At 38.1% G+C, this 13773-nt stretch overlaps 1 protein-coding gene across 37 annotated transcripts in view; it reads right to left on the reverse strand.

The window, feature by feature from the left end:
* The window catches only part of SEMA5B (semaphorin 5B), a 478266-nt gene that overhangs the window by 106361 nt on the left and 358132 nt on the right, over nucleotides 1-13773 (reverse strand). For all 37 annotated transcript variants that reach the window (XM_087883981.1, XM_034422787.3, XM_087883946.1 and 34 more), the window contains one exon: nucleotides 2765-2827. In XM_087883981.1, coding sequence (XP_087740107.1) covers nucleotides 2765-2827 — 63 coding nt within the window. The remainder of the gene's footprint in view (nucleotides 1-2764; nucleotides 2828-13773) is intronic.

The raw sequence follows: 13773 nt of genomic DNA on the forward strand, positions 1-13773 counted from the left end.
TGGTGGCGCAGTGGTTCGAATGCAGTATTGCAGGCTAATTCCGCTGACTGCTAGCTGCCTGCAGTTTGGCAGTTCGATTCTCACCAACTCAAGGTTGACTCAGTCTTCCATCCTTCCGAGGTCAGTAAAATGAGGACCCACATTGTTGGGGGTAATGTGCTGACTCTGTAAACTACTTAGAAAGGGCTGTAAAGCCCTGTGAAATGGTATAGAAGTGCTACTGCTGCATGTATTAATGAATTGGCTGGTCTTTGGACTGCCATAAGAATTTGCTGAGTCTTCTGCTGAGGATATCTTCTGGTGAGTCCCACTAATTTTAATTTTTCTTCTATAAACAAGACATTTTGTAAATTAGTAGCATTCAATTTATTGTAGAATCCCTCTGCAAACAGGACCTTGATCAAACATAATTAAGAATTGCAAGGCACTTTCTCACCACTGCCTATTAACTAATAACAAGAGAACTAACAAGACACTTAGAAAACTGTCTTATGCTCTTTGTCTTATGTCTTATGCTCTTTGGACCTCTGAACTATGTAGTTCAGTACTGTCTGATGGCTCATCAGGACTTTAGAAAGATGTATTAAGAAGCAGATAATGGGGATTTAGGTTTTTTTTTTCTTTGTTCTCTCCAAAGGAAAGTATAACAAATTGCTCTTCCCATCTTTGTTCAACCTAGAGACAGCCAATTAGAGAAGAGGGTACCTCCAAGCACTGCCTTTTAAGAATGAGTCACCTCATAGCACTATAGCATCCTAATAAATGCCAACTAATTCCTAGGAGCAGAATGATGTTACTGAGGTGGGCATGGATTATATTTTCACTTCCAGTAGTGTCTGGTCCGTGTCAGGATGGCTAAATAAGGATCCTATCTTTGGGTCCTATATTTTCTGTGCGATATGTTCCTTTGTGGCATTGAAAAATTCAACAGAATATAGATGCCTAATGGATTTGTTGGCACATTGGTTGAGGAAGACATTAGAAAGTCATTGCCACTCTGGTTAACAGTCCACAGACAAATGCCACTTTATTAATTCAGATATTGGTACCACATTTTTAGACCAGGTGTCTAAAGCTCTCACAATTCACCCAAGCAAACTTCTTATCTTTCTAGGACATGGCACTGCTGCCATGATTACTGCAACTGTATATAAGGGTGATGAACTAAAAGTGCTTATTATTCTTGAGAAAAGAGACAGTCATGGGTTCCATGCTAGAGTTGCATCGTTTGGATGATGGCACTTTCAATGGGATCTTGGGGCTGGCTCATTGCTTGAGATCAGATACCATTAAGGGTTTTCTACTAGCATCTCAGAAAGAAGCAGCAGCAACAATATAAAGAGAGCTGTATGACAAAACAGGAAAGATGGTAGTTGCAGCATTGTGAGTAACACTGTGTTCCTTTGTATCTAAACACAATGCCAAGGCACATACAAAGTAGAATGGGCTTGAATTGCAGTGCGATGATCACCATCTTATGATCTATGTATATTACTGAGCATAATCTCCAGAGTTAGTTGGAAGTCTAGCTGGGTATCTAAGAACTGAGGAGACAGACTATGTTCCACTGTCTTTTCAAAGTAAATTCATTCAGGAATGAAGAGACAATTTTAATATATTTGCAGTTGTCTGTCCTAATTTTCTTTTTGGGTATCTTGCAGGTTGGAAAACACTGTTATTAACATGTTCTCAGGCATTTATGTTTATTTCTTCAGACAAACAATTTTATTAATCAGTTTTGTGCAGCTCTCAAAAGATACAGAAGGATTCACTGCTTTTCCCCTTCTATTCTCTTTGTGCTTTATTGTTAAAGCTTGCAAGCAGGTTATTATTTTTTTTTTAGGAAAACAGAGAATATGGGCTGTATTCCACCTTGATAAAATAATGACTGAAATGTAAACATTTGGAAAACTAAGAAGATAAGAACTGACTTATCTTGACTTGTTGAGGCAGAGGAAATTTTTTGTTGTTGTTCTTGCTGTTGTTCAAACTCTGCTCTGAAATAGTTCAATCTTAGCCGCCGAGGTTTTTTTTTTTAATGATAGGGTGGTTTTGAATTTGGGATGCAATTTGCTGAAAATTTTCCTCTTTGGGTTAACCTATAAAACAGGCATCTGATTTTTTACTGAGGAAAGATCCCAGGGGCTTGAATGTGGAAGCATCAGTAATACGTCCATCAGAGGATCTTGCGGAGAATCCATTCAAGTATCAACTAGGAGGAAATGTTATGCCATGCAACTTCAAATGGCTCATTTCATGGAAACAAAGGCACAGGTCACAGATTTAATTCAAATCAAGGAACTGTATTCTGTGAACCTTGTAACTTTTCTAAACCAGAAGTGAAACACTAGAAAAGGAACGATTGGTTGGATGGGCACCATGGCAATTTAAATCCAAAAGCATGTTTCCTTGAAATTATGGCAAAACCAAACCAACTCTTAATCTGAAATATGAACTAAACCCTGCAAGTAGATTTTGCTAGCACCCATCTATCTCACCAAAATCCATTGCTCTTAGTCTGCTCCAAAAAGCTGGAGATTAGCTTTAATTTCCATGAAAACACTCCTAAAAGACTATAATCCAGAATCTGAAAATGTGCCACTAGAAAGTTACACATATTTTACCTTTTTGTTATAATATCATCCTTTTAAACATCTCGTACCATACATTTTCAGGTGAATATTCCCAATAAATAATTACATGAAATCATTAATGTTAACGATGGAGGTCTTCATATGTATGGAGAAGTAGATAGGAGACTTACCTCAGTTTTTCCTTTACTTTGACATGATCTCCTGGTGTCTTCATCTGAGCCCCATTCTGTTGCCTAGGGAACCAAAACAGCACCATGAACCTTGGGGTCGGGCCTCCTTTGGAGTCACAGTAACATTTAAAAGGGAACCATGCAGGCCAGTTCCCTGTGATAGATCTCTTGCTTTTTTATGTTCTCTTGTGAAGTACAAACAAAAGGCAGCAGATGAGAGACCAACCCTCTAGGGACCAAGGTAGTAAATGTAGGAATACAGGGAAAATAATTATTATATTTTCATGTAAATGTAATACCATATAGGTAATCATCGGTCAATGACAGTAATTGGGACTAGAATTTCCATTGCTAAATAATGTGATCATAAAATGCAATGTCATGTGCCCACTTGCTTAGTGACAACAATCTGGCAGTCCCCAATGCTGGCTCAGGGGTCATTAAGCGAGGACTTTCTCACAGCTTCCTGCTGGCTTCCAACAACTGAAGTCAGTGGGGAAGTGGCAGAAAATTGCAAGTCACAGGTGAATCATAACAAGTAGATAAGTAGCTTCTGCCAGGTAGGGAAGGATACATGGGGGTGCACAAAGAGCTGGCTTGAGGTGGCTGCTTCTGGGTGGGGGAGGGCACGAAAATGTGTTCAAGAGGCTAGTGCACCATAAGATGGGGACAATGGAGCTTGGGGTGCTTACTGCAGAGTGAGGGATTGTGTGAAACCATGATAGTTGGTAGTCACAGAAATTATGCAAAATGAACTGATTAACATTTTCCAAGTCAGTTCTTCCCAAACAGAGAGCATCTATAAACTAATTTTGGTCTATCTTTGTATCCTCATTGGGGCAAATAACTTTTTGTGGTGCATAATGTATGTGTGTGTTTAAGATAAATAATTTAGAAAGAGGTTCTCTCATTCAAACTCAGACTAATAAACGGTCCCAGTGACTGCCATTTGTTTTAATTTGAACAAATGAGAATCATAATCATATATCTCTTCCATATAACATCTATTTCAACTCTCAGCCAAATTCAGTTGTTGACTCATATTCAGTTAGCAAAAATAACTGCAACTGAGTTTTATGAAGTTATACACTTATTTAATTTCATTAATTTTAGATTGAAAAAAATCCTAACAACTGACTGATGTATACACATTATATGTCACGGACAGAACCTGATAAAACAGATCCAATTGTTAGAATCACTATATTCCTCAGTCATTTGGGAATATCCTCTACACCTCCTGAATGCTGCAGCTTGCAGCACCAATTATATTTTTGTCTTCAATACATTCACTTTGCTTTCAATTTTACAGGACTGATTTTTTTAAAAAAGCTTATGGCTGCATTCATTTCAAATTTTCCAAGCATCTCACAGGATAGTAAATCAGGAACTCTATCCATTTTTGACCTAAAAACTCCATATAAGGTATTCCAAGCTAACAAGAAACGACAGTTCAAGGTCACTCAATTAAAATTAAATTATTTTTAAGTGTTGCTAGTTTCTCCAGACTTGTACCCATGACTTATTAGGCTAAAGTTAACTTTTTGACCCATCCAACACAACACTATAACCTCTGGCTATTTTTAATGTCAAAAATAATTATCACTTTCAACAAAACTATTTAAAAAATATGGAACTGGCAAGTAGGAAAATAATTAGATGAGTAATCAAGAATTTCTCTCATAGTTAAAATGCATCACTGCATATAATAATGTCTAAGGAAGATCAGAAAAATTAAAAGAAAAAAGTGCTGATTGTGTGTATATATGTGGTTGTGTGTATATATTTTTCCCACTCCACCAAAACCCAATTAGGCATCTTTGATCCTGTCATTCTCTCTTAGCCCTAGGAAGAAAGCAATGGCAAACCATTTCCAAAAATGTGGCCAAGAGCACAGCTTAGCTTGTCTAGGCAGTTGCCAGGAGTCAAAGTTTACTTGCAAGACACAAACATTTATTGCAAATTATGAACTTCCTTTGCATATCTTTCTCTCTCTTATTATCTGCACATACAGAGGTACATTGAAAACTGCTCACTCAACAGCAGTACTTATTACTGAAGTAGACTGAAACACCGAACTAGGCACACAGTTGATTGAGCTTTTTACCAGTGTTTAAATACCGTTGTCAGCCAAAAAAATTATAAGACCTCCTAAAAGAGCTGTAAGATAAAATCTGCAATTATGAGAAATTCTGAATAAGGTAGATAGATGGTCAACCATCTGGATTCACCTTTATATGATCTGAAAGCAGAATCACAATCAATAACAATCATTCATTCAGTGATCATTCAAAGTTATGACAGCACTGAATGAGGAAACGCATGGCCAGTTCTCAGAGTTATTTTCCAAAGCACAAGAAAGCAAGACAAGAAACAATGGATGGAAACTAATCAAGGAGAAAAGCAACATGGAATTAAGGAGAAACTTTCTAACAGTGAAGTCAATTAACCAGTGGAACAGTTTGCCTTCAGAAGTTGTAGGTGTTTCATCACTGGAGATTTTTAAGAAGAGACTGGACAACCCCTATCTGAAATGGTATAGGGCAGTGATGGCTAACCTTTTTGCCATCGCGTGCCAAAAGCTGGGGGAGTGCAGGGTGGTCGTGCATGTGTGCCCACACCCATAATTCTATGCGTCCTGCCCCCCCATGCATCCGTGCGTGACCCTCCCATGCTCCCCCCACTTTTGGCATGTGATGGCATAGTGGGCCTGGTAGTCCCGTTTTTTGCCCTCCACAGGCTCCAGAGGCTTTCTAGGAGCCTGGGGAGGGCAAAAACAGCCTTCCCCACCTCCTCGGAGTCCCTCCGGAGGCCGGAAACAGCCCATTTGCCGACTTCCATTGGGCCCAAAAATCAGCTGGCCAGTGCACGCATGCATGCTGGAGCTGAGCTAGGGCAACGCTCGCGTGCCCACCAATATGGCTCTACATGCCACCTGTAGCACGCGTGCCATAGGTTCGCCATCACGGGTATAGGGTCTCCTGCTTGAGCAGGGAGTTGAATTAGAAGACCTCCAAGGTCCCTTCCCACTGTATTCTGATTAGTTATGGCTGTCCCAGCACCCCATGGTCATGTGATCACCGTTTGTGAACTTTACTGCTGGCTTCTGACAAGCAAAGTCATTGGGGAAGCCAGCAGGAGATTGCAAATGGCGATCATGTGACAACACACCTAGCAGCTGTGTAGGATTTGCCTAATGACTTCAACTGGAATTGCTGGAACAACAGTTATAACTCGGCACAATCATGTGACATCACCTTTACAACCGCATCATTTAATGTCAGAGTTCTTAATCCCAATTACTGCTGTTAACCAAGGACTACCTGTAATATTAAAGAGTGTCACTTATTAATGAAGTTTTTTTAAAAATGTAAAAATTTGTCCCAGTCTTATAAAATCAAAAATCTGTCATCCATGTTAGAAGAACTGAAATAAGCTTAAGAGCATTGTCTGCCATGCTCTGCTCTATATTCACCATAGGGATTCTACTCTACAATCACTATAGGGATTCAGATGCTACTAATGGAACTTCATAATGACTGTTTAGAGCTTTATGAGCAACACATTAATGAGCACAATCATTATATAGACCTGGTGAGAGGAACTTCCCCAGTCATTCTGATCCTAGAAAAAGACACCAACAGTGAGCATGAACATCTCAAGAGGAAGTTCAAGATAACATACCAAGTGTTTAGATTAAATCATTCCATGGAACATCTTCAACTGTTAATTAATTATTTAAAAACAGTGTAAATCCCTCCTGAGAGACAAATAGAGCCACAAAGAAGGATGGCAAGGGCTGATTAAGTTAGTTACAGAAAGAAACTCCTTCCTCTTCTGGAAAATCATTGCTCCAATTTTTTTAGGGAAATCTTGAACAAATCCTGTATCAATTCCCAGGACAAGTTTGGCAGAATTTGGCTGTCAAATTCAGGCAATCACTCACAATGAACTCTTCTGGCCACCAATTTCTTCTAAAATGGTCAAATGGATTAAAATCTTAAAGAATACAAAGACTCCAGGTAACAAGTGTCTCCTACTTAAATTACTTAAAACCAAGTGGGTTCAGTGGGCACATTTTCCTCCATTCTTTTTTACTAATATTGACAAGGCATATGCCCAAAGGCTGGGACACACACACACACACACACACACACACACACACACACGGGCACAGAGAAGACCCAACTAACTTCAGATGCCTCAATGTACTGAATGTAGTAAGTAAATTAAATCTTCTCTCTCTATGTGATCTTTCTGACTTTAAGGCTAACTTGAGTTCTATTTCATAAAAATATAGGAAAGGATTTATTTTCTCTCTCTCTCTTTTCTTTCTTAGTACAAAAATTGCACTTGGACCCCATTCCTAAATCAGGTGCTGCCCTTACAGGCCACTCTCTAGACCTATGATGGTGAACCTATGGCACGTGTTCCAGAAGTGGCACGTAGCACCATCTCTGTGGGCACGCAAGCCATCACCCCAGTTCAGCTCCGTCATGCATGTGTGAATGCCTCCCAATGGCCATCTGGTCTTTGAGGTCTCTGCCGTGCATGCACGGGAGGCGTGCACATGGGGGTTGTTCATGCATGCGCATGAGGAGCTGTGCAGGGGGCCGTGCATGTATTCATGGGGCAGGTGTGTGCGGAGCACATGCACATGTGCAGGGGGCTGCATGCGCATGCACAGGGCATGGCACATGTGTGGGGCCCGTGCACGCATTGCATTTGGGGGTATGGGTGTGGTTGCGTGCATGCACGTGCACTTTGGGCACTCAGTCTGGATAAGGTTAGCCATCACTGCTCTAGACCCATACACATAGAAAAAGAGGACAGCAGGCTGTATCCTTGCTTCAGACCAATTTCATTTTTATATTAGCTCAATGCCTGACTGATTTTGACATGCATGTCCCTAAAATTTTATGACATGGAATTCCTCCCCTCTTTGCAGATGATACAGCAGTTATCTCGCCCATTCCCAATGGCTTAAAAGGGCTATGAGATCCATAATCCAATACATAGGAAAATTAATAATCTGATGATAAATTATATATTAAAAAATGGTAATCCTAAGAAAACCAAAGAACATAGATAGATAGGTAAATAAATTAATACATAGAAATAGAATCGAATATAGATAATTTTTGCTTAATAACCAGTCATTTGCAACTGTTTGAAATGGACCTACTTACTCACTTTTACAGCTGGTTGTAGCGTTCTGTGGTCCCATGACCACAATTTAGGATATTGTTTACCAATTTTCAGCCTTTTGAGACTGTTTTTGGCAAAATAAAAAACACCCACAGGAATAGATTCATTTAACAATTAGGGTGTTTTCATTTAACAGTGACTGTTTTTATTTAACAACCATGTTGCTTAATGACAGTCATAAAAAAGTCATAAAATCTGATCATGTGGGTGCCTCAACTTACAACATCATGACTTATGATGGAAATTCCAGGCTCCATTATGGTTGTAAGCTAAATACTACCTGTACAGGTAGACCTTGCTTAATGACTGCCCTGCTTAGTGACTGTTTGAAGTTATGACTGCACTGAAAAAGCCATTTTAGGACTAGTTCTTGCATTTATGACTGTCCCAGCTTCACAACCAGCGAGCATTTATGATCATCAAGCATCCCACAGTCACATGATCATTTGTTTGTTTTATCACCAGCTTCTGAAAAGCAAATTTAATGGAGAATTTGGCAGTAAAATCGCAAGTAGTGGACACATCGCAAGTAATGGACACATCTCTTGCTTAACAACCAGTGACTGGCTTAGGGACTGAATGGGAAATGATGTCATAAGTGTCACAGCTACATGATAGTTTGTTTAGCAATAGAGATTCCAGACCCAGTTGTGGTTGCTAAATGAGGACTACCTGTAAATGCGTACTTTTAAATATTTGGGTGTGGTCTTTCATGCAGGGGGGACTTGGAAAGCCCTCCAGAAGTACATTGTCCAAGCAGCTTCAAAATCCTCAGAAATTCTTTTATACCAAAGGGAGGAACCTAATGCAAGGCTAAATCTCCTTCAGGTTGAGGAAGGACTTCTTCAGGGCCAGGCACAATGGACCATCATTGGCATTATTACAAGACAAATGTATCAAAATTCCACTAATAGAATGCACCTGCTCTGGGGAAATAGAAACTGTCCATCATGTGCTACTTCTCTGTGATTTCTACAAAGATCTGCACGGGAATTAAGCATTATCCTTGCTGCAATGCCTCCTAAGAATGACAGAAGCTTATTATGCCAATTTTCTTCTCTGAGAGTCCAGTCACGCTTTCACCAATACAGTAAACCAAATTTTGCAGGACTGCTGAGAAAACACGGCATCAATTTATACAAAACTGATAAAAGTTTTCCCTGAAGTCACATTTTATTAATTTTATTTTTCTTGTTTTACTTTTTTTGGTAGTGCTAATCTTTGATTGTACTGCTGCAAATTTCAATTTGATGCTGTTTTTAATCATTCATCTCGTTCTAGGATATCTATACTACTCATGAAGCTGTCCCTGGCAGAGGAATTTGCAACTCCATCATTACACATATACACAAACATACATATGCACAAACACATACACATTCATACACATCTTAAAGACTATGTCTGGCAGGGACGCATCATCTATAAAACTGTTTATCTGCCCCCGTGCAAAAATTCTATGAAACATACAAAACAATTCCAAAATAATGTATTCATCTTTAGAATTCTTAAAGTATGAGCATCCAGAAAATTTGAAAGCACGCATTTCATAATTAAGCAAATGCTTAAAGTGGTAATAATAAAAATATGGCAATCATCACTGACATGGGGGTCCAATGGCTCATTGGACCCAAGCTCTGCGCAACAGGGTGAACCCCCGTTACTTGTCCCAACTCCTGCCCACCTAGCAGTTTGAAAGCATGTGAATGTGAATAGATTAATAGGTACCATTTGGGTAGGAAGGTAACTGTGTTCCAGGGCCTTTGGTGTATAGCCATGCTGGCCACATGATCATGGAAATTGTCTTAGGACAATGCTTCTCCCTCGGTCAAGAAACAGAGATGAATACCATGCCCTCGAGTCTGACAGAGAAACCTTTACCTTTTAATCATTACCAATCATAGGTTTCTTTAAAGATCTGCACTACTATTAGTCTTCTCATCGTTCCCATCACCCATCTCCTTCCACTTATGATTGTATGACTGTAACTTTGTTGCTTGTATCCTTACAATTTATATTGATATTGTTTCCTGATTGCTTATTTGTACCCTATGACTATCATTAAGTATTGTACCTTATGATTTTTGATGAACGTATCTTTTTTTTTATGTACATTGAGAGTGTATGCACCAAAACAAATTTCTTGTGTGTCCAATCACACTAGACTCCTATTCTATTCTATATTGTATGTATTGTATTGCTCACCTAAACACAGTCAAATAAGAAACATGAGAGGTCTCCTCAGGAGAGGCATTTCAGAATTTTACTACCTATTAACAAAATTCTTGCCGCTTATGCTTGCCCACATAAGTTCTAACGAAATTAAATTCAAGAGAAGAATTTTTAGTTTCAAAGCATGAGTAGATTGATAAGTTAAAATTGGTAAAAGGTATTGATACCTGTTATCTGAGGAATACTGAAGGATCCAAGAACATCTCCTAACCCAGCATGGGGGAACATAACTCAACTAAGCATAAGTTCTACACCAGTGCTTCAACTAGCAGAATATCCAATGCAACTTAAAGTCCTCCTTGTTTTGATAACATATCATTTGATTGCCCAATCCTTGCTCCTTCAATTTGAATAGGAACGTAGCTGTCTTCCCTTGGTTTACTCCAGAAAGATAGCCTCTCATTCACTAAGAGTTGGAGGGAGTTCAAAAAGCTTGAGTATAATGAACTTCTCCAACTGGGCACTCAACAACAGTAAAAGCATTGACTTTTAAAAAAAAGATTTTATGACTAAAATCTTTTTGAAAAAGTTATGACCCTGCATAAAGAAGTCCACTGATACTATATTCTGGAAATAAATTTTTCCCCAATTTAAATGTTCACCGCTTTAGAGTTATTTATAAAAATAATAAAGGTGGGATAAAAGTAAAATAAATAAAATAAAATAAAATGGACATCTGCCATATTGAAGAGCTCAAAAGTCCATTTTATTTCTCATTCAACAGATGCAGAAGGAAAAGAAGACAAAATATTAGATTTTCCTAAAAGTCATATCCGTTGCCAGCAAACTGTGATATACCTACTTTAACTTTGGATCAATTTTTGACAAGCTAAAAGGAAAAAACTAACAACTAGACATGAGGTGGGTTTTTTTTTTTCTCATTGAAGAAACACCCAGGAGCTACACTTTCCATTACTAACCCATTTTAGGTTGACAGAATTTGACAGCGTAAACTGAAACAAGAAAAAAAATTACTTTGAACAATCAATACAATTCAGAAGACAAATACTTTAGCCTCTCTGGGAACTGCACCAATGAAAGTAAGAGGACTTCTATAGGGGAGAAAACCATTTTCCACGTACCACGACTCATGTCAGGGAACCGCATTCCCACAACTGTGTCTGAGCAACACTGCCATTCCGTTCCTCTAGCCTAACAAATAATCCAGTGTGAATCTGATGATAATAGAAACCCTTGACAACGGTGGAAATTATGGGAACATGTTGCTGGTGACTGCTCCATTACTCAGTTCAACTTTAATTACAGTCAAGGGGACAATTACGTCAAAAAGAAGGGCAAGCTATGTTTTACTACGCCTCAGCACATGCCTAGAGTATGTTGTAAGGGAAACAGCCAAAGACTAAGAAACTTTGGGACTCAATAAGAATATTAATGCACTTGGGGGGAAAAGACCAAATGAGTATTGACCATAACAATGACATAGAACATGGCACAACTGCCCAAATCTCTTTTTCCACACAATACACTACCAACGTACAGTCAGTTCTTATCTAGATGTTTCTCATGGAAACATAACCTTCATTCATTTAACCTATTTCCTTGGCTGCCTTGTTTCTTTTCTGCATTTTAATATCTTTAAGTTCCTCCAAGAGACTGTTTTAAAACTAGTATATATCTTTTATAGATTCTACTAGATCTACTGAACCTCAGCAACCCATTATGTAATAAAACTTTTAACACTCTCATTTTCACATATTTGATGAACTGAAAGATCTTGTTACGCCCCTGAGAATTTCAGCCTGAAATACATATGTTTCCAGTTGCTATGTCTACAGAAATGTTTCTTTTAAAAAGAATGACACTGATCCTATTACCACTGCAACCACCCGAAGTCTGTTTATTTAATACTAACAAGATATCTTGTTTATTTAATAATAAAGCTGTATTACTTGAACAGGATACACAACAGTCCACCTCATTCCATTCCAAATAGGACAAACAGGCTAAACTAAAGAAAATGACTTGAGGAGTGAGAATTTGTGCTTAGAAAAATAACATGGTATTGCATGGAGGTCAGAACAATTTAAATAGTAAAAGGCAAGAAAATTCAAAATTGTACGATTCTTGTCTAGATGGATAGGCCTTAACCATTCTGAAATGAGAGACAAAAAACCCCAATCAAGCCTTGTGCAATTTAATTCTGCATATATATCCATTAATATTTACATTAGTAGATCTTTTCAAGGTAATTCATGTTACATTTAAAGTAAAAGAGAAAATTAGGTTTTTTCAGTTCTTCATTTCCTCACAATTTACAGATGCTTTGTTTTTCTTTGCAGTTTCTTGTAACAAACACAAACAGCACTAGGATGGGAGAGGATAAGATAATTACAAGTTATGTCAGATGATTCAGTGTATATATTTTAGTTAAAATAATATAATTAATATCTTATGTAGGAAATTAAATTGCAAACCATGACTCATGCTTTAAAACCAGAGATTATATAGTAATTTGTGAAACTTTGGATTCTATCAATGTAAAGGTCAGCTGCCAGAATCTTGATCTGGTTTAGACTTTTCCATCTTTGACAGACAACCGAAATGACTTGATCTCAACCTTTGTCACAATATCTCCAAGGTCCTCCTTCAGCCAAAATGCCAGTTATACTTTGGGTTATTTTGTCTTACATAATGTTGTCAACAAGCTGTCATTCAATATAGCCTTTATAAGAATATAAGAGTAAAGACAGAAGCCTTGATTGAAATGTCACAGACACCAAAGAGACTCCTTAAGGCTAGAATGAAATCCCGTATGCTAAAAATTATGTTGAAAATGTAAGTCACCGTTTGTGGATATATTTTTGTTTGCTTCACTAATAGTTTGTTTTACATAGGGAGTGAAGGATAAAATCAAAAGAAATAGTGAAGACATGAGGAAAGGAGGTGGCATTATGTGTGAAGGAAGTAGACAATGTATAGAAATCTAGTAATATAGAGTATAAGAGTGCCATTCTAGAGTACATGGGTAAAATACAGGGAAATGATTGTGAGGGTGTACTGTAGGCTCCAAGCTAAGCAGAAGTTCTCATCCCTCTACCTTGTTTTCCCCAAAATAAGACATCCCCTGATAATAAGCCCAATCAGGCTTTTGAATGCATGACAATAAGGTCAAGCACTTATTTCAGAGTTCAAAAAATATAAGACAGGGTCTTATTTTCGGGGAAACACGGTAGGACCAGATTACAAAAGTTTCAGGGAGAGAGCTAATAATTGGAGATTCCAATTATCTGAAGACCAACTGAAGCCAAAATTCTACAGAGGTCTGTTTTATTTTCCAGAAGATGACAAAATAATAAGCCAACCAGCTAATGAGGAAAGAACTCTTTCAAGAGTTTGAAATAATAGTAAACTGGGGGTAGTGTCAGGAATGACAATGTCATCTTATGGATTTCAAACTATTACAGAAGGAGCATAGGTCCTGAATACTAAATTTTGCTAATAGAGGTACTAGAGAGGATCCATGGACAAGGAATCTCAGATCAAAGAAAATATAGGAGAGTTGGAAACTTTTCAAGAAACACAGGCAGTTAAGAAAACCATTGTCAATG

Source organism: Pantherophis guttatus, chromosome 1 (genome assembly GCF_059756535.1).
Source record: "Pantherophis guttatus breed Tessera chromosome 1, ASM5975653v1, whole genome shotgun sequence".
Classification (NCBI taxonomy): domain Eukaryota; kingdom Metazoa; phylum Chordata; class Lepidosauria; order Squamata; family Colubridae; genus Pantherophis; species Pantherophis guttatus.